At 50.0% G+C, this 21,339-nt stretch overlaps 1 protein-coding gene across 1 annotated transcript; it reads left to right on the plus strand.

Annotated features, from left to right (window-relative positions):
* Positions 1–20,111: 20,111 nt before the first annotated feature.
* CLDN14 (claudin 14) lies at positions 20,112–20,825 on the plus strand. The gene has a single exon (XM_005910461.2). It carries the CDS (start codon positions 20,112–20,114, stop codon positions 20,823–20,825), a length of 714 nt encoding a protein of 237 aa, XP_005910523.2.
* Positions 20,826–21,339: the final 514 nt, after the last annotated feature.

The raw sequence follows: 21,339 nt of genomic DNA on the forward strand, positions 1-21,339 counted from the left end.
ACACAAGATGCTCCCATCCCTGCCTTCCCAGTCCCATTGCCAGGGATAAAGGGCAGGCTCAGGTCCACGCCCAGGCCACTATCCCACACCTGAGTCCCTTCACCGTGTCTTTTCCTAAGCACCAGCCAGAGTCAGGCAGGTTGATGAGCGCTGGGGAAAGAACTCAGGAGCATAGTCACTGCTCTTGGAGATTCATTGATGATATTAATGAGGCAGGGACAGATGTGTGTGACAAGTTAGTTGTGACAAGGGGTTCTCAGCCATTCTGAATCCCAGCACAGCCCCAATTCCCTCGGCCAACCTCTCCTGCAGTCCTAACTTTCAGAAGAGCCATCTGGGGACTGTTACTGATGGTATTGAACTCGTTGGGTTCTTGAGTCATGCTTGAACATGCTTCTCCAACTAATTACAAACTGTCCCTTTATCTGCCCTGTGCCTACAACACACATACACCCCACTGACGTCCCTGAACCACCCATGTCTGCAAATGTAGGCAGAAAGTAACAAAGCAAAAAAAACAGTTGCACGTTGATCAGAACTCACTGACGGATGCCCAGCAGCCCGCTGGTTGAGAAACTTCGTGTTGCTCAATGGAACAAAAGTCCAAAGCAACCAGGCGATGGCCAGGTCACCACCCAGAGCAGGCTGGGTGGTCAGGGCAGCAGGAGGGTATGCGTGCGGGTCTCAGTCACTGGCAGGAATTGCACAGTCCCTTGCGGGGTGATGAACAAGGATGCGAAGAAGTGAGGATGCAGAGAGCAGGGAGGTGGGCCAGTCTGGACGTGGATGGCCTTTGACACCCCGTGGAGTGGTCCAGGCTTTGTCCAGTCCCGGAGAGTCTCCAGAGAGTGTTTTAGGGAGGAGATGATGATGCCCTGATGTATCAGGCGTTTTTTCCAAAGGGCAGAGATGGCATTTCTGGTTGGTCCTGAATGTCTGCCTTGGCCCAGCGGACAGGGCAGTTAACCATCCAACCAAATGACATGTGTGCCCACACAGGCTCATCCCAAAGGACACAGTAATTGTCTAGCTGCCAGCTGCTCAGATGCCCTGGCCTTGAAGCTGCCAGTCAGTGAAAGAGGGAGGTCGGGAGGGCGGCAGGGTCCGGTGGAGTCCGTGGGTCAGGCCGCCTGGCGCCCAGCCAGTTCCCACAGCCGCTGGGAATCCGGCGAGGCGGCTGGGACTGCAAGGGCGCTGCATGTGAGTGTGGGGCCGGGAGACGAGGTGGGAGGGCTTGGGGTCAGCAGTGGTCTGTCTGGGGTCTGTGTGCAGGCGGGGGTGCTCTGGGTGGGAGATGTCACCCCCTGCAGAAGGGCCATTGTGCCTGGGCCTTGGGTGGGGAGCACCCTGAGGACCCTGCCCCGGGTGTGGAGACAGCCCGGCTTCTCATGAGCCAGGAGGGACGGACAGAGTCCAGTTCCTGAGCGTTTGGGCAGCAGAACCCTCTCATCACCTGCGGAGCTTGGGGCTGGGGGGCTGGATCTGTGAGTGTCAGCTTACAGCGCTTGTTGTCACTGCCCCTCATGTACTGTGGGGGGTCAAGGGCCTCCAGACTCGGGAGATGTATCCTCCCCCCACCCCCCAGCACGCAGACACGGGCCTGGAACAGAGAGAGGAAGAGCTGGATCTCTGGTTAATGAGGGTCAGGTTTGGTACTGAAGAGGGGAAACCCATGCAATCTGATCAGTGAGTTAATCCTTCGACTGCTTGAACCCCACATCCCCAGCAGCTGCTGGGGAGGACCACCACCTACTTAGAGCGAGTGCTGGTTGCTCAGTCGTGTCCGACTCTCTGCGACCCCGTGGACTGGAGCCCACCAAGCCCCTCTGTCCGTGGAATTCTCCAGGCAAGAAGACTGGAGTGGGTTGTCATTCCCTTCTCCAAGGGATCTTCCCGACCCAGGGATCAAACCTGGGTCTCCTGCATTGCCGGCAGATTTTTTACTGTCTGAACTATCACTGGGGTGGCCACAGACAAAGGAGACCGGGATCTGGGACTAGTGCCCTGAGAAGGTCCTGGACCCTGGAAAGCACTCAGTACGCTGGCTTTTGGCGGCAGCTTCCTACTGGGAGATTTCATTCCTGCTGTTTGCAAGGCCCCCAGTCGCTTGATCACTCTGTTTCGTTTTAAAGTCTCCGGAAACCAGAGCACAGTCCCATTGTGGAGTTACCCCAGCATCTTACCCCGGGTCTCCAGTTTGGTTGGTATCAGTGAAGTCCTGGTGGATGTATCTGAAACAATGACAGAACTTCAACAGCACACACCTTCCTGTACTGGGTGTCCTTCCTTGCGGGGCTTATGGGTTTTTACAGATATTATCTTAGCATCTTCTAGAGAACTCTGGGAAGCAGCTGTTAAGATGTAGATAGCCAGGTGAGTCATGTATGACTCAGCTGTTTATCCAAAATCAGTTTGACCAGATGCCAGCCTCTGTTCTTATCTGGCTCCATCTGCTCCGTTGTTGTCAGTCCCTAAGTCGTACCCTACTCTTTGTGACCCTGTGGACTGCAGCACGCCAGGCTTTCCTGTCCTTCTCTATCTCCTGCAGTTTGCTCAAACTCATGTCCATTGGGTCTGTGATACCATCCAGTCATCTCATCCTCTAACTCTCCTTTCTCCTCCTGCCCTCAATCTTTCCCAGCATCAGGGTCTTTTCCAATGAGTCAGTTCTTCGCATCAGGTGGCCAAAGTGTTGGAGCCTCAGCATCAGTCTTTTGCAAATCTCTAAAGCTCACCATGCTTTATTTATCCATCTGTATAACGGGGTTGATGCTACTTAAGCATCTGCAGAGAAATCTGTGGAAAGAAAGAGATAATTTCTTCCCTTGTTGTTGTTATTGTTTAGTTGTCGTGACCCACTCTTGTTTGACCCCAGGGACTGTAGCCCACCAGGCTCCTCTGTCCAGGGGATTTCCCAGACAGGACACAAAGTTACCATAAATATTTCCTGCTTTCCAGTTTTTTTTTTTTTCAATTATAGCTCATAAAAATTGAATATATCAATTTGGGGTTTTAAAAAATCATTTTCTCAGAGAATATCTTGCATTACAGAGAACAAGAAGTCTAAAAGCCTCTTTTCAAGGCTTATCCTGATGTTTTTTTTTTTTTTTTTAATTCAGACAGTCAATCCAGCCAGTTCAAGAGTAATTCTTGGCACTTTTCAGTTCAAACCTTCCTCCTTCCAGCTGATCTTCAGAATCAGCTTGAGGTGGAGTCCTTACTGTTTGCAGGATGAATGGGTGCCAGGGCCATAGGCTCTCAGCTGGGCAGCCAACAGCAACCATGAGCAGAAATTTTCCAGGGGAGGGTGCCCCGAGATTGTCCTTGAAGGCAAGAAGGGAGCCGATGGGACTCCCATTCCTCACCTGGGGTTGGGGGTCCCCTGCCAGGGTGCAGGGAGGCTGTGAGCAGGATCTCTGGGCCCAAGAGGCAAGCGGTTCACCCTTGAACTTGGATGTGCACGCACATCCACACACCTATAGCTTCCCTGGAACAAGAAAGACATGAAAGCTGAGATTCAGAACATCAAGTCTGTTTCCCCTGGCGGCCTGTCCTGGGCACAGGAGACCAGCAATAGCTTTGTTTTCAAAAGGCTCCTCCTTGGCAGGTGTTTACAGAGGCATCTGGGCTCCACTTAAATGAAGAAAAAGAAACTAACACATTAAACCATATTTTTCATTCCGCAGAACACTGCAAAAGCGTCTCTTGTCCCTTTCAACATTCAAACTAGAACTCTTTGGTTTAAGGGAGGAACATCTCAACATCCAGGTCGCGTGGGCCTGCCACCTCCATGGGCGCCCAGGACTCGGTGCCAGGGAGGGCACCTGCTGGGTTTGCTGGTCTGCGGTTACCATCTTGAACTTCTTAATCATTTTTGAACAAGGGATTCATTTTCATTTTGCACTGTTTCATTTGCAAGCTCCTTATGTGAACTTCTGCAAGCTGGAATCCCAGACTCGGCCCAATTCATTCTAAACTTCTCAAATGTTTTATAAATACATACATCAAATTAGCACTGGCCTCTCTCCAGGACTGACCCCATCATTTCTTGCCACTGCACGTATCATTCTTTGGAGCCAGAAAGAGTTTTGTTTTCAAGGGCCACCCAGTGAAAGCTAAATGCCCCGGGGGGTAACTTCTTGGCTGATATTAACACCACAGGTGGGCTGAATGCCCAAGAGGGGCTGGAATCCCAGTAAAAGGACCCAGGTGGTAAGAACAAGTTTGGGGGGCAGGATACTGGGAGGGCAGGAGCCAGAAGGTGGAGAGGTGAATCGGGAAACTGCCTCTTTCTAAGATGCTTGGCCATTGAAGAGGCAGCTTAGGGGTAGATGGAAGTGCAGGATCAAGGATGGATGTGGGACTTGAGTGCAGGTAGGACTTGTGGATGGAGAGGTGGTTCTGATGGCAGAGGTGGTGTGGGGGCGAAGGCTTGTAGGTAGATGAACACAACTGTCTCCATCTTGGGCTGCCCAGAGAAGGCCCCGAGTCAGCCAGCAGAGCCAGCAAGCAGAGTAGACATCGGTACTGTGCCTCTTGGCTAAACAATTTCAAGCTCTTTTGGGGGGGAAGGTGGGGGGAGGATTTTGATAAATTTGACTTTGTATTTCTTTCGTTGTTGTTGTTGTTTGTCTTCATCACTGATTAACAGTGTTGTGTTAGTTTCGAGTGTTTGGCAAAGTGATTCAGTTACACACACACCTGTATCTGTTCGTTTTCAAATTCTCTTCGCATTCATTTCAGAATACTAACAGTGCTAGACATTACGCCCTTGTTGGAGATCTATTTTAAATATAGCAGGAACTCTTTGAAAGCTCCTGATAGAACCTTTACAAGTCACATGAATTAAGGCAGCGATTCTCAAACCTGACTGCACATCCCAGCACCTGGAGAGAGGGGGGAAGTTAAAAGTTTCCATATTTTCTGAATGAAGCAGTGAATGAATGGATGAACCATGCTGTCTGGAGTGGCTGGGGCTTCGGGGTCTTTTTAAAGTTCTCCAAGGGATGCTGACCCATTGGGAGAGTGGAGAGCTGCTGAGTTCAGTTTCCTTGGCTGGAATACTCAGAGTTGGGTGAGCAACAGGGTGAAGCCTAAGCAGCCTCCTACTTGGGGGAGGCCCGGCCACCTCTCACACAAGCCAGGAAGCTCCCTTCCAGCCAGGACCTGCCCCACAATTTATTTGTCAAGCTGTCGGGGGTCGCACAGAGCAGTGTATGCATTCCGGCTCGGTTCATATGCGGTTCCTCCCCTCGGTATCTCCCAGCCAGTCTTCCAAGGTACGAAGCTACTGTCCTGCAGTCCCCCCCGTTCTGCAGAGAAGAACAGGATGTCAGGGGACAAGGACAGAGGGTGGCTTAGGAAAACACAAAGCGGAAGAGTGAGTTCCAGGACAGGGTGTTTATCGCACGGCGCTCCTGTGGGTGAAAGGCCTGAAGGGCAGAAGGGAGAGCCAGGCGAAGACTGACTTGCCCGTGCCCGAGTGGGTACTTAACAGACATGCAACTTGCGAGCCGTTCCTCTTTCTAGCCTTGTGTCTCTTTCTCTCAACTTCACGGGCAGAGAATAAGTCCATAATCAGGGAAGATGCAACTTCTCAAACCACGCTGAAACGACCAGATTACAGACTGTGCTAAGTCATTCACGGTGGTTCCCTATCCACGGCTGGTTCTGCCCATCAGTTCCTGAACCCGTCCCTTCCCCAGCCGTTCCCTGCACCATCCCTGGTGCTCCCACGCATCCCCATTGTCTTCTTCGACCTCTTGCTGTGACCCACCAAGGTTACTGTGTTTTGCGTCTCAGTCTCCAGCCACAACCTCCGGTCCTTCCAGCTCATTCCTCCCTGTCGTTCCTCCCCTCCTCCCCAGCACCATCCGCCGCCCACCATTACAGTCACTCCCCTGTGTGCACGCCAGTCTCCCTTCTGCTCTCTCCCTTCATCATTTCTCCTAGAAGAATCCCCAGTCCTTTACTCTCCCTGCGCCCATGTAGTCCCACTGACTGTCCCGGAGGAGGCTGTCCAGCAGCTTCTGCTGCTGACCTTGTCTTAGTCCATCACGCTCCCATTCTCCAAGGTGACCAGCACCTCCCTCCTCTCCTCTGCACAAACCTTAAACACCTTCCCCCCCATTTTTCTTCCCAGTTCATCTCCTTGCTTCTTCCCCTGAGAAAACCGGGACACTCAGAGAACATCACCAAGTGCCCGTGGCCACGTTCCCCAGGCTCCCACGTTGATTCACCCTCCTGTTCCAGCCTGAGCCTGCCTCTCCAGACGTGTGCCAGGGTCCCTCACGTCCTCTGTTCAAGGATCTCTCTTCAGCATCATCAATATCTGCTTCTTACGGGGTCACTTCCGAAGGCAGGCAGACATACTCTGGGTTCTCTCATCTTCAGATCAACAACCAAACAAGCATCCTCTCTTGACCGCACATCCCACCGGCAGAGATGCTGAACTGTTTTGTGTTTATTTATTTTGTTATTGATGTTGTTGTTGTTTATTGGACTGGTTGTTTATTTTGCCTTGAATTCAATGAAGTGAAGTAAGTGTCTCTTCTCCAAATAATACTTTTAGATGTGTAAAACGATACCCAGGATTGTAAAGGAAGCCGTTTATTTCAAAATTCAGTTATCAAAAAATTTTAAAATTTATTATTGATTTATTTGGGGCTGTGCTAGATCTTCCTTACTTTGCCTGGGCTTTTCTTTAGTTGTGGTAGGAGGGCTTCTCGTTGAGGTGGCTTCTTTTGTTGCAGATTTTAGCAGGCTTTAGGGCATGCAGGCTTCAGTAGTTGTGGCGTGTAAGCTCTGTTGCCCAGCAGCATGTGGGATTTCTTTTTTAATTGGGAATCTTATTTTTTTAATTGAAGGATAATTGCTTTACAGAATTTTGTGGTTTTCTGTCAACCACCAACATAAATCAGCCATAAGAACACCCATGTCCCCTCCCTCCCAAACCTCCTTCCTATCCCGTCCTTCTCGGTTGTCACAGAGCCCCTGTTTGAGTTCCCTGAGTCATACAGCAAATTCCCATTGGCTATCTGTTTTACATATGGTAATAAAAGTTTCCCTGTTACTCTTTCCATACATCTCACCCTCTCCTCCCCTCTCATCATGTCCATAGGTCTGTTTTCTATGTCTGTTTCTCCATTGCTGCCCTGAAAATAAATTCACCAGTAGCATCTTTCTAGATTCCATATATATGTGTCAGAATACGGTATTTATATTTCTCTTTCTGACTTACTTCACTCTGTATAACAGGCTCTAGGTTTGTCCACCTGTTTAGAACTGACTCAAATGTGTTCCTTTTGATGGCTGAGTAGTATTCTGTTGAATATATGTGCCACAGCTTCTTTATCCATCCATCTGTCAATGGGCAGATGGTTGCTTCCCTGTTCTAGCTATCATAAATAGTGCTGCAGGGGACACGGGGGTGCATGTGTCTTTTTCAATTTTGGTTTCCTCAGGGTATATGCCTAGGAGTGGGATTGCTGGGTCATATGGTGGTTTTGGCATGTGGGATCTTAATTCCTGAATCAGGGATCAAACCACAGTGTCCCCTGTACTGGAAAGCGGATTCTTAACCACTGGGCCACCAGGAAAGTCCCTATCAAAGTATTTTAATATCATTTTGTCCATGGTAATTTATGCTTCTTTATCAGACCTAGCAGGGGTCTTATGACTAGCATAGTTTTGAAATAGCAACAATGGTAACTGATCTTCCCAGATACCTGCAATGCTGGTAAAACCACGATTTCTGTTGGTGATGAAGTCACAGGCACTAATCAGATTACTGTAAGGGGTCATTATACAAGGACATGCTTTTCAAGGAGAAGATAGTGAAATAAATCATGCAACTGTTTTCCCCATCCAAGCTGACTGATACCGTGAATTCTATGGGCCCTCGACCCCAGATTAAGAACCTCCCTCCTGCAACAGTTGCCTCATCTCCTGGTTCACTTGATGGTCCAAATCTTGGAAAGAATTCTCCGGGCTCATTATGTCCTGTGCCCCTCTCTGTAGCTTATCCTGAAGCCACACCCATCACTTGGCAAAAACTGAGCTTGTCAAGGTCTCCGTTGTCCTTCATGTTGCTCAATCCAACCGTCATTTCCAGGGCTCAGATGATGTGATTCACCTGATGACTTGACCCAGTGGGTCGTGCCCTCCAACTTGGAACTTCCCTCACTCGCCAGTCTCGCTCTGGGTTGTCTCCTCCCTCCCGCCACTCTCCGTGGTCCATGGCTGGCTCCTCCTCCTCACCTCCATCTCTGCTCTTGGAGGCTTCCTGGGATCAGTCATCAGGCATCTGCTCTTCCTGATCCACACTCACTCCCTAGGGGCTCCTACCCAGTCTCACGGCTTCTTTCCAACCTGCCTCTTTTTTTCCCCCCCGTGCTATGAGGCTTGCAGGATCTTGGTTCCTTGACCAGGGATTGAACCTAGGCCACCACAACGAAAGCACCAAGTCCTAACCACTTGACCACTAGGGGATTTCCTCAGTCCTGGCTCTCTGCTGTTGAGTTCCGAGTGGACTTCCCCACTTCCGTGCCCTCCCCGGACTCTGCACTTACACATCCAACCATAGTGTCCCCCTCCCACACCAGATGGCGACAGCCGTCTCAACCCAGCATGTCTAAAACCAAACTCCCCTTGTCTGCCCTTCACCCTCCAAACACAGGTCCTCCCACTCCCCACTGTCTTCACCCTCAATAAATAGCAGCTCCATCCTTCCAGTTGCCCAAGACCTTAAGCCACTCTCACCTCCAAATATATCTCTTCTCAGCACCCACCTTTGTTACTGCTGGGATCTCTTACCTGGGTGATTGCAGGACTCACCTGTGAGTCTCCCTGATTCAGCCCAGGTGTGACATTGGACAAGTTACTTAACCTCTCCAAGCCTCAGTTTCTCCGTCTGTAAACAAGGATGCCACACACATTGGAGATTTGTTGAAGGATTAAGTTAATGCCAGTGAAAGCACGAAGCCCGTGTCTGGAACATCATGGACACTGAGCTGTGATTGTTTCTACCCTCATCATTAATAACTCACAGCTTCTGTGCACCTGGGCTTGAAAGGCTAAATGTACAGAGAATGTGCATTAAACATCATTTTTAAAATTTATTTGTTTTTGGCTGTGCTGGGTCTTTGTTGCTGCTTAGGCTTTTCTCAAGTTGCACTGAGTGGGGGCTTCTCTCTAGTTGTGATGCTCAGGCTTCTCATTGTGGTGGCTGCTCTTGTCACAGAGCAGGGTCTCTAGTGCACAAAGGCTTCAGTCGCTGCAGCTCCGGGCCTCTAGAGCACAGGCTCAATAGTTGTGGCTCATGGGCTTAGCTGTTCAGCAACATGGAGGATCTTCTCGGATCAGGAATTGAACCTGTGTCCCCTGCATTGGCAGGCAGATTCTTTACCACTGAGCTGCTAAGGAAGCCCTAAACATCATTTTTTTTTTAGCAGTATTTAATTTAGCATTTGTAAATCTCAGTCTTACCTTCTCATTTGACACCATATTTTTAGTCACTGCTGTATAATCCCAGTTAAATGCTCAAATAAATCATTTTCTCAGGTTTACAAAATCCATCAGATAGTTACCTTGTTCATGGAGGTTTCCAGCCCAGCTGGAAGTAACAATGTCCTGTTACTTGTTTCTGTTTTGATGTAAGTCCTAAAGGGAGGTCCCTCTGAGATCTACTGGATTTCCAAGAGAAAGCTTGGACAATATAGGAGTTGCCTTATCCAAATCTGGCCTGAACCCCATATTTAGGTTTTTATGGTCTATGAAACCGATACATGTTGACTTAAGAAAACCAGACATGCAGGCTGAAAGGTCTGCCATGTCTCTGAACGCAGCCCAGCCAATTACACAAAAGTGAAGAACTGAGCCCCCAAACTCTTTGTGGGGTCAGTGGATTCGTGCACTTTTCCAAGCTGGAGAAGCTGAGTCATCTGACCGCTGTCTGGGTTACTTACTGTAGTTGGCACTTGCTCTTGAGTTTTTACAACCACAGAAGGGCTTCCAAAGCCCCTTCCCCATGTTCTCTCTCTCCCTGGATTCTGTCCTCCGCACTTTGGGATGTGAAGCCATTAGACCCTGCTCAGTGCCTCCTCCGGAAGGGAACTCACTTCTCATATTCAAACATGGGTGTTTGTTTCTTTTTTTTTCTGTAATTCCCCAGGCCGCCATTCAGTGATCCTCTGTGTTGGTCTCCTGGGGCTGCCTTAACAAAGCACTGCAAATTAGGTGGCTTAAAACAATACAAATGTATCCTCTCACAGTTCTAGAGGCCAGAAGTCCAAAACTCAAGCAGCCAGCTGGCCCCTTCTGCAGGCCACAAGGAAGGATCTGCTCCAGGCCTCTCTCCTCCTTTCTGACGGCTGCTGGTCATCCTTGGCTGTCCTGACGGCTGCTGGTCATCCTTGGCTGTCCTGACGGCTGCTGGTCATCCTTGGCTGTCCTTGGCTTGTAGCAGCATCATCACTCCAATCTCTGCCTCCATCTTCAGATGGTGTCATCCGTGTTTCTTCATCTTTCCATAAAGACACCAGTCTTACTGGTTTAAAGGTCTACCCTACCCCATAGGTCCTCATTGTAACTAAAAGTTACATCTGTAACGGCCCTATTTCCCAATAAGGTCACATTCTGAGGTCTTAGGGATTATGGGGCTTCCCAGGAGGTTCAGTAGGTAAAGAAGCCGCCTGCAATGCAGGAGATGCAGAAGATGCAAGCTCTATCCCTGGGACAGGAAGATCCCCTGGAGGAGGGCATGGCAACCCACTCCAGTATTCTTGCCTGGGAAATTCCATGGACAGAGGAGCCCAGCAGTTTACAGTCCATGGAGTCACCGAGTCAGACACGACTGAAGTGACTGAGCACAGGTACGCAGGGGTTACGACTTCAGCATATCTTAGTGGGGAAATAGTGCAACCCATAGCCTCTCTTACATAAAGCTTTCCTAGAGAACACTCAAACTAGTAGCTACCTAATCATCATCTAACACTTTTGAAAATAACCATATAACCTATGAGTTTTTTTGCTTTTCTAATATTTTTCTTGTATGGCAGATTTTTTTAGTCACCTATCCCCTGAAAAATGAAAACAACATAGCCAATCTATACAACTATCTTGTCAGGAAAAAAAAAAAAACCTATGCAGAGGCACCAGGGTATTTTATTAAATGAAATTCAATCACTTCATTTTAAACATGTTGATCTACTGCATTTTTAATGGATTCTAATGAAATTTGGTGAGTTGAAATGAGAGAGATAATGCCTCCTGGGAAACGGTTTAGGAATTTACAGTCATGGTAACTTAAGCTTATAGATTTCACTAAATCAATAGTTTGTTCAATCTCGCTGAGTTGAAAACGGCCTCTGCAAGCATTTAACCACATCCCATGACTTTTATTCATATTAACACAGGATTTTCCCCCAAACCAGCTCTTGTTATGAAAAAATAGATTTTTCTTTACTCATCCAAAATAGAGAGGAAGTTTTCATCTATAAACTGTCATTCTATATGATTTGAGCAAGATATTTCACACCAGTTTTCCTGAATAATATCAACTATCCAAGCAGTCAATAAGTTAATTATATAATTCTTCTGACTCTGCCTCTTATGGAAAGACTGCAGTTCTTCAACACCGTATGTACATGGCATAAAAGTCCTCATAAGCTTAAAATACAGATGGCTGCCAGTCTGAAAAATAACCCAAGGAAAGTTACAGAAAGCTTGGAATACTAATGAAGGAAACTTTGTTTTTAGAGCCAAAAAACCCACAGTCCAACCCATCCTAAATGAATATGAAATGGTTTTTCCAAGGTACGGCTTAATCACTTTGTCATAATTTTGACATATTTGCACAAAAAGAAGTACTAAAATAGCACCTTTGGAGAATACCTACATTTCTAGGAAAGAGATCCCCTCCCTTTGCACATTATGAAGTAGCAAGCATCCAGCATGTGATTTAAGCATTACTGGTTGGAATTATTTCATGCCGATAGTGCATAAAAGTTCTTTTTCTTTTCTCCTGTTGGGTAGTTTGGTTAATGTAGCTCATTTAGATGAATCCAAATTTCCCTGGAGTTTTTATTTCCCAAGATTTAGCATTTATGAAATATCTAAGCTATAATGAAGTTTAATTGGCATGACAGGAAGGATATTTTTTAAATAATTTTATGTTATAATGCAGTATAGTTGACTCAGTGGTAAAGAACCCATCTGCCAAGGCAGGAGATGCCAGAGACACAGTTTCGATCTCTGGGTCAGAAAGATCCCTTGAGTAGGAAATGGCAACCCACTCCAGTGTTCTTGCCTGGAGAAGTCCAGAGGAACCTGGCAGGCTACAGTCCATGGGATCACAAAAGAGTTGGACATGACTAAGGGACTGAGCACGCACGCATCATTGATATTGTTAAATACTGTGTTAGTTTCCCATGTATACAGCAAAGTGATTCAGTTATACATATACAGGTATCTATCAGTTTTTCAAATTCTTTCCCACTTAGGTTATTATCACAGAGCATTGAGCAGAGTTCCCTGTGCTATACAGTAGGTCCTTGTTGGTGGTGGTTGTTTTCAGTCGCCCAGTCTTGGACTCTTTGCAACCCCATGGACCGCAGTACTCCAGGCCTCCCTGTCCTTCACCATCTCCCAGAGTTTGCCCAAGTTCATGTTCATTGCATCTGTGATGCCGTTCAGCCATCTCATCTTCTGATGCCCTTTTCTCCTTCTGCCCTAGATCTTTCCCAGCATCAGGGTGTTTTCCAATGAGCTGGCTCTTCGCATCAGGTGACCAAAATACTGGAGCTTTAGCTTCAGCATCAGTCCTTCCAGTGAATAATCAGGGTTGATCTCCCTTAAGATTGACTGGCTTGATCTCCTTGCTGTCCAAGGGACTTTCAGGAGTCTTCTTCAGCACCACGGTTCAGAGGCATCAATTCTTTGGCGTTCTACCTTCCTTACGGTCCATCTTTCACAACTGTACGTGACCACTGGGAAGATCACAGCCTTGACTATACGGACCTTTGTCGGCAGAGTAATGTCTCTGCTTTTCAACACGCTGTCTAGGTTTGTCATCACTCTCCCACCAAGAAGCAATCATCTTGTTGGTCATCCATTTAAAATATAGCAGTGCGTACATGTTGATCCCAAACGCCCAATCTACCCCTCCCAACACTGCAATTGGTTGAGCCAGACTTCTTTAATTGCTGGACATCAGAGCTGGGGCAACTCAGCATTCTTTCAGAGTCCAGCAACCATCGTGCTTGAAAGGCAGCTCTTCGTTTTTCTGATAAAGCTCTAGGAAACAAAGTCCAAGGTGTCTCAGGGGATCCGACACGTGTCAGGAGCCCGTGGAGCCGTCCTATAGGGGATGGCCTGTTCTCAACTGGCTGTAGATCCACTGTGACTGCAGGGTAGCCAGAAGCTGAAATGAGGTGCAAGAGCTCAAGTCGTCCAGCTCTTTGCCAAGGCAGGAAGGCCCCAGTGGTTCTGGGGTGTAGAGCCTTCCACGCACCTGGCTTGCCCCCAGCATCCCGGGTATAACCTGCACGGCCTCTGCTCCTGGGCTGACATGCCCTTCAGCTGTGTGGGTGGAAAGGACACAGGACATGTGTGTCCACTGCAGAGCTCGTCACAAAAGGGGCAGAGGGAGCTGGGGCAGTAAAGGGGCAGCAGCAGGGGCCAGGCAAACAACCCGCACGTCCCTTGTCCCGGCAAAGCTCCCCCGCTGGCCAAGGCTGTTGAGATGACCTAATTCAGAGGCCAGCTCCAAAGCTGACACAGCTGGGGTCCAGGCAGGCGGGGAGGAAACCCACCATGTGCTCTGGGTTCCTGTCTTGTTTTTTTTTAAATTCCTTCCTTTAAAAAAAAAATGTAGCCTACAGACAACAGAGGAAGGAGACAACATAAAAGTTTATATGAAAAAGAAACAAACCCTCGCCTTTCGGATGTGGCGCTCATAAAACCAGATCCAGTGTAGGGGGCCCACAGTCACTCTGCTGCACTTCACAGCTGCCCTTCGCAGACTTTCACATCAATTTACAGCCCTGGGTTACCCTGAGACTTTCCGGGGGCACATCAGCATGTCTTTCTGTCCCTCCTATTTGTGCTCTTTCAACTCCCACCAACATCAAACTTATCCTTTTAAAAAATCAACCCTCTCTCATCATTCCTCCATTAAACTTTCAACAGACGTCCACCCTCTAAGTCCACTTGCCAAAGTGATCTGACTTTAAGCTGCCCTTTGGCAAAATCGGGGGGAGGATGTCTCCAGTCAAATAAACTTAGGAAATGCCACGCAAGAGACTTTTCTGGGAGATTCCAATGCATGGTTGCATGTGGCCAATGATGAGAGGTCCTGCCATTACCAGATTTTCTCCAACATACCTGTCAAAACCATGGTTTTCCCAGTGGTCAGGTATGGATGTGAGAGCTGGACCATAAAGAAGGCCGAGTGCCAAAGAATTGATGCTTTTGAACTGTGGTGCTGTAGAAGACTCTTGAGAGCCCCTTGGACTGCAGGGAGATCCAACCAGTCCATTTTGAAGGACTGAAAGGACTGATGCTGAAGCTGAAGCTCCAGTCCTTTGGCCACCTGATGCCAAGAGCCGACTCACTGGAAAAGACCCTGATGCTGGGAAAGATTGAGAAAAGGAGAAGAAGGGGACGACAGAGGATGAGATGGTTGGATGGCATCACCGACTCAATGGACATGAGTTTGAGCACACTCTTGGAGATGGTGAAGGACCAGCAAGTCTGGCGTGCTGCAGTTCATGGAGTGACAAAGAGTTGGACATGATTTAGTGGCCGAACAACAGCAACCTGGCATTTATGTCTTCCATGAGGCATCCTGCCAACATAGCACCTCAAGAAGCAGCCACTGGGAAGCTTGGCCCGAAATCCTGCTCATGTGTGTCACTAAGCCACACACTGCTCCGCCAGGAGGGTGCTTCTAGGGCTGTGAATCCCAGCGCAGGCCCAGTGTTTCTTCCTGGAAGGCGTCTTCTTGTTACATGCAGCCCCACCCATCCAGCTGGTCAAGGTTTTTTCAGAACCTGATCCTTAGAACCCTTATTTGTCCCAAACGCACATCTCTCTATGAGCACGCGCACGTCTGCAGGAAAAGGGTAGCTCATGGGTGAAGCCAACTGCAGACCAGCTGACCTCTCCACACACCGCCCCCCGCCTCCCCCCCGAGGCCATGCTTGGGCGAGTTTCCTTCCGAAGCTCCAAGATGAGTGGTTTCCAAGGAGATTCATTCACTTGAGGTTGTTTTTCCATCCAGGGGGCCCCAAAGTGAAAAGTGGCTGGGCTGGGAAATTGAATTATGACCTAAGACCAGTAGCAGCTGCTGGTAACTCTGGGGGAAGTGGGTGGAGAGCTGGGGTCTGGGAGTTGGGGGCTCATTAACACTCACTTCTTAAATTAGCAACTCCTGCTGGCAGGAGTTTAAATATAGCAACCTAATGGTTTCTAAAATTAGCAGTCCTTGCTCTCCATAAATATTTAGAGGTCCAATAAACTCCAGTCCCCCTCCCTAGACCAGTGGGGTCAGCAGGCTTAGCTTTCATGCCACATTCTTTAGGCTCAGGATACTGAGCGATTGACCTTGACAAGCAAAATCCCGGAGGAGCCTCAGAAGGCCCAGGATCAGGGACAGACAGTGCATCCACCCTGCTGGAGGTGGCCTGGGGGCGTTACTGGGAGGATCCGAGGTCATTTGGAGAAGTCCCCAGCCTCCAGACTCCCTGGAGGAACTGATCGTCCTGGTTTGCCTGGGACTGTCCCGATTTCAGCACCGAAAGCTCCCCCACCCCTGGCCACCTGAACCACTGTAGAAAGATGTCTTTGGACGGGGTGGGGAGAGTCAGCCACAGAGGATATACTCATAACACCACTGCTAGCCCTTACTCTAACTTCAATCCTGTTGAATTCAAAAAGGAGGAAGTAAACCAGGGAAAATTCTAGCCAGGCCAGAAAATGAACTTTCATTCCTGCACCCAGGTCCCCCGTGTGGAAAACAGGGCAGGGAACAGCTGCTGTTCCACGCATCGGCTCTGGCCCCCCATATCAGAGCGGCCCCCTCTGCCGGCTCCGCCGCCTCCCTGGCAGTGACCTCGGGACAGCTGGCCCCCACCCTTCCCTGGGCAGCAGGGACTGGGGGGGTCTCCCCCATGCCCCCATCCCGCCACTGCAAGCCCAGCACCTGCACAGAGTGGCTACTTGCTGAATGGAGGGAAGAAGGCCTCCGAAGGAAAGCCAGCCCCATCACCAGATGCGTGTGGTCGATCAGCTCGAGGCGTGAGTGACGAACAGGAGGGTCCTGGGCAAGCAGTCATTTATTTTTATTTTAGTTTTTAAAACTTTTTCTTTTGTATTAGGGGATAGCTGATTAATAGACAGTGTTGTGGCAGTTTCAGGGGAACAGTGAAGGGACTCAGCTATACACAGACATGTATACATGATCCCCCAAACTCCCCCCTGCCCCCCGCCGCCATCCAGGCTGCCACAAAACACTGAGCAGAGTTTCCTGTGCTACAGTGTAGGACCTTGTTGGTTATCCATTTTAAATATAACAGTGTGCACATGTCAATCAGAAAACTCCCTAACTATCCCTTCCCCCAATCCTTCCCTCTGGAAACCATACATTTGTTCTCTAATTCTGTGAGTCTGATTCTGTTTTGTAAAAAATAGTTCATTTGTATCATTCCTTTTTAGATTTCACATATAAGGGATGTCATACTATATTTCTCCTCTGTCTGACTTCTCTCAGTATGACAATCTCTAGGTCTGTCCAAGTTGCTGCAAACTGCATTATTTCATTCTTTTTAATGGCTGACTAATATTCCATATTATATATATATATATATATATATATATATATATATACACACACACACACACACACCTTTTCTATCCATTCTTCTGTTGATGAACGTTTAGGCTACTTCCCTGTCTTGGCTATTGTAAAAAGTACTGCAATCAACATTGCATGTATCCTTATGGACCATGTTTTTCTCTGGATATATGCCCAGGAGTGGGACTGCAAGCTCATACGGTAGCTCTACTTGTAGCTCTTTAAGGAACATCTCCGTAGTGGCTGTGCCGATTTACATTCCCACCAACTGTGTAGGAGGGTTTCCTTCTCTCCACACCCTCTCCAGCATTTATTGCAAACAGTCACTTTTAACATCAGCAAAACCCCCAGCCTTGTTCCCATACCCCCACCCTTCTAGGGTAGATCTAAGATTACTTCCAACAATGCTAAGACATGTAGGCATAACTTTTTTAAAATTAATTTTTACTGGAGTATAGTGTCTTTACAACGTTATGTTAGTTTCTGCTGGATGGCAAAATGAATCAGCTTTACATATACATACATCCCCTCTTTTTTGGACTTCCTTCCCATTTAGATCAGCACAGTGCATTAAGCAGAGTTCCCGGTGTTATACAGTATGTTCTCATTATTTTCTATTTTATACATAGTATCAATAGTGTACATGTGTCCAGCCCCATCTGCCAGTTCCTCCCACCTCTAGGCATAGATTTTTAAATCCAGCAAGATTATCGTTGAGGTCCCCAGAGGAAGCATCACCTGTTACTAACCCAATCCTGCATTATGATTTAGTGGGAGGATTTCTTTACGACAGACCCAGGATTAAAGCCAAGAGGTCCTGGGGGACCCCAAAGACAGCTCACAGGAGGAATTGCCTTGGGAGACTCCCTCTCAGCCCACTTTGCTCCCTGCTTCCTTTCTGCGCTTAACTGCAGAAAAATGCCCTGAGAAAGAAGGAAGGTGGGGGTGGGGGTGCCTTCTGAATTATCACCAGTTTGGGTTGCAGAAGTGACTTGTCACCAGCTGAGACCCTTCCCTTTTCCTCCCCTCAGAATCAGAAGACACTTGGGGGCCATGAAGTCCAGTCCCTCGTTGCTGGGTTTTTTTAATGGTTTATTTGTTTTATTTATTTTTAATTGGAGGATAATTGCTTTACAATGCTGTGTGGGTTTCTGCCGTACATCAGCGTGAATCAGCCACAGGCATACATATGGCCCTCCCTCTTGACCCTGCCTCCCACCCCCCACCCCTCCCAGCCCTTGAGGTTGTCACTGCAGCTCCCTCGTTTTAAAGACAGGCCCCTAGTCACCCAGAGGGTGGGGGTGGCCCTGCGCACAGGACTCCTGACTCTCTTCCGGCAGGAGAGAGGAGCTGGGGTGTCCACTCGGGTGCTTTCGCTCTCTCTCCCCTCCTTCCCTCTTCCGCCCTCCCTTCCATCCTCTCTTCTCCCTCCCCCGCCCCACCTCTCTCCTTCTTCCCTCCCAGTATTTCCTGAGTATCCTGTACATGCCTGCCACCACTTACTACACACGTGCTGGGTCCTTGCCCCCAAGAAGGGTTTGAGATTTTGCTGTGGTTAGCACGTTTGGGGGGCTTCCCAAGTAACATGTGGTAAAAAAAAAACAAAAACTGCCTACCAATGCAGGAGACATCAGAGGCTCCATTTAGATCCCCCGGTGGGAACAGTCCCCTGGATGAAAGCTTAACAACCCACTCCAGTTTTCCTGCCTGGAGAATCCCATGGACAGAGGAGCCTGGCGGGCTACGTCCCTGAGGTCACAAAGAGTCAGACACAACTGCAGTGACTTAGCACGCATGCATGCACGCACGCACAAGTGTCCCAGATGCAAACTTTCTAACAGGCAGTTCTAGGAAGGGTCTTAAAGTGAAAATAGAAGAAAACTAAGGGATTGATTGAGCATTTGGCAAGACAAGGAATTAATTTAATGAAAATTGATTTCCTAATGAGGACGAAATGGCTCTGCACACCCCCACCCTGTATCCGAAAGCCAGGTCGCAGCCTCTGTCTGTAACAAGCCCACCCCTCTTCAGAGTGGTGTCAGGAGAGGTGCCCTGCCTGGAGGGGAGGGCCATTGGTTTATGGTCTTGGCCATAGCACCTAAGAAGCTGATGCCTTGGTAGTTCCTGTCCCCTGGCGTCATGATCTCTAAGGTCATGCCTGGAATTCTGGAAGGCAGCATCTGACCTGCCCAGGGTGCTAACCCCCTCCCTTCCTGAGCACACAGGGAAGCCTCCCACTTTCAGAAAATGTTTCGTCCTGACAGGCACTCTAAGCTATTTTCTAAGCCATAGGCAGCACAGGCTTATGAGTCCATTTGTTAACAATGATCAGTCCATTGTTGATTTAGCAGCCTCCAGTAAGTACATGACTCCAGTACTCTTGCCTGGAAAATCCCATGGACGGAGGGACTTGGGGGCTGCAGTCCATGGGGTCTCTAGGAGTCAGACACGACTGAGCGACTTCACTTTCCCTTTTCACTTTCATGCATTGGAGAAGGAAATGGCAACCCACTCCAGTGTTCTTGCCTGGAGAATCCCAGGGACGGGGGAGCCTGGTGGGCTGCCGTCTATGGGGTCGCACAGAGTCCGGCACAACTGAAGCGACTTAGCAGCAGCAGCAGTAAGTACATGAGTGTCGCTCAGTCATGTCCGACTCTTTGTGACCCCGTGGACTGTAGCCCACCAGGCTCCTCTGTCCATGGGATGCTTCAAACAAGGGTTTGGAGGGTATGGATTGCCCTCCAGGTCATCCTCCAGGGGATCTTCCTGACTCAGGGATCGAACCTGGGTCCCCTGCACTGTGGGCAGATTCTTTACCCTCTGAGCCCCAAGGGTATCCCTAACAACCTTAGTGGATCATTGATCAAACAGAGCAAAGTACGAGTCTGCAGCAGCCTAGTGTGAGGGTAGACATAAGGCAGAACTTCCCACGTGCAGCTGGTAAGCACTGAGACAAGTGGGGGCCCTGCGGTCCTTGGAAAGCACAGGCCGGCCTCATGACCCTCGCTCCTTCTAGCTCTGGCCTTCCACGGAAGCTTAGACGAAGCAGCTCTTCTTGCACCCAATCAAGCCTCAGAAGCTATTTTTTTTTTAATATGTTAATCGTGGTACCAACGGCTTATGGAAATCTGGCTTTCGGGGGCAGAAATGGCATGCCTGAAGATAATCTTTAACTCGTTTCCTGTCTCCCCGCCCCGCCTCCCGGCTTCATTAGGACTCCAGCCGGCGCCCAAGTGAGCGGGCAGCCGCCGGCGAGGCCATGGCCAACACCGCCGTGCAGCTCCTGGGTTTCCTGCTTTGCTTCCTGGGCCTGGTGGGCACGCTCATCACCACCGTCCTGCCGCACTGGCGCCGCACGGCGCACGTGGGCACCAACATCCTGACGGCCGTGTCCTACCTGAAGGGGCTGTGGATGGAGTGCGTGTGGCACAGCACGGGCATCTACCAGTGCCAGATCTACCGCTCGCTGCTGGCGCTGCCCCGCGACCTGCAGGCGGCGCGCGCGCTCATGGTGGTGTCCTGCCTGCTGTCGGGCGCCGCGTGCGCCAGCGCCGTGGTGGGCATGCAGTGCACGCGCTGCGCCAAGGGCACCCCGGCCAAGACGGCGTGCGCTGCGGTGGGCGGCGCGCTCTTCCTGCTGGCCGGCCTACTCTGCCTGGTGGCCGTCTCCTGGACCACCCACGACGTGGTGCAGAACTTCTACAACCCGCTGCTGCCCAGCGGCATGAAGTTTGAGATCGGGCAGGCCCTCTACCTCGGCTTCATCGCCTCGGCCCTGTCGCTCATCGGCGGCACGCTGCTCTGCCTGGCCTGCCAGGAGGAGGCGCCCACCCGGGCCCCGCCCCGGGCCGCCGCGGCCCCTGCCGGCGCCCCCGCGCCCGCCTACCGGCCCCCCGACGCCTACAAGGACAATCGGGCCCCCTCGGCCGTCTCGGCCTCGCACAGCGGTTATAGGCTGAACGACTATGTGTGAGTGCCCCCCCTGGGGGTCGGGGTGGCCTGTCCTCCCCCCGCACCTCACCCCCCATCTTCCGGAGCGCCCTCGGCAACCCCCGAGAGGCTGCGAGGACCTAGCCTGCCCACTGATGGATTCAAGGCCCGCCTGCAGCAGGTTTCCTTGTGGACTGCTTTAGCATCCAAAGACATCAGGCTGAACCACTATGTGTGAGTCCGGTGCAGGGTGGGGGGGCTGTCTCCACCCCCCCATCCCACCCCGCATCGCAAGGAGCCCCCACCCCGAGAGGCTGCGAGGACCTAGCCTGCCTACTGATGGATTCAAGTCCCGCCTGCACCAGGTTTCCTTGTGGACTGCGTTAGCATCCAAAGACATCAGGCTGGACGACTATGTGTGAGTCCGGTTGTGGGGGAGGGGGCTGTCTCCACCCCACTATCCCACCCCCCATTGCAAGGAGCCCCCACCCCGACAGGCTGCAAGAACCTAGCCTGTCCACTGATGGATTCAAGGCCCTCCAGCACCAGGCTTACTT

Source organism: Bos mutus, chromosome 1, assembly GCF_027580195.1.
Source record: "Bos mutus isolate GX-2022 chromosome 1, NWIPB_WYAK_1.1, whole genome shotgun sequence".
Lineage (NCBI taxonomy): Eukaryota > Metazoa > Chordata > Mammalia > Artiodactyla > Bovidae > Bos > Bos mutus.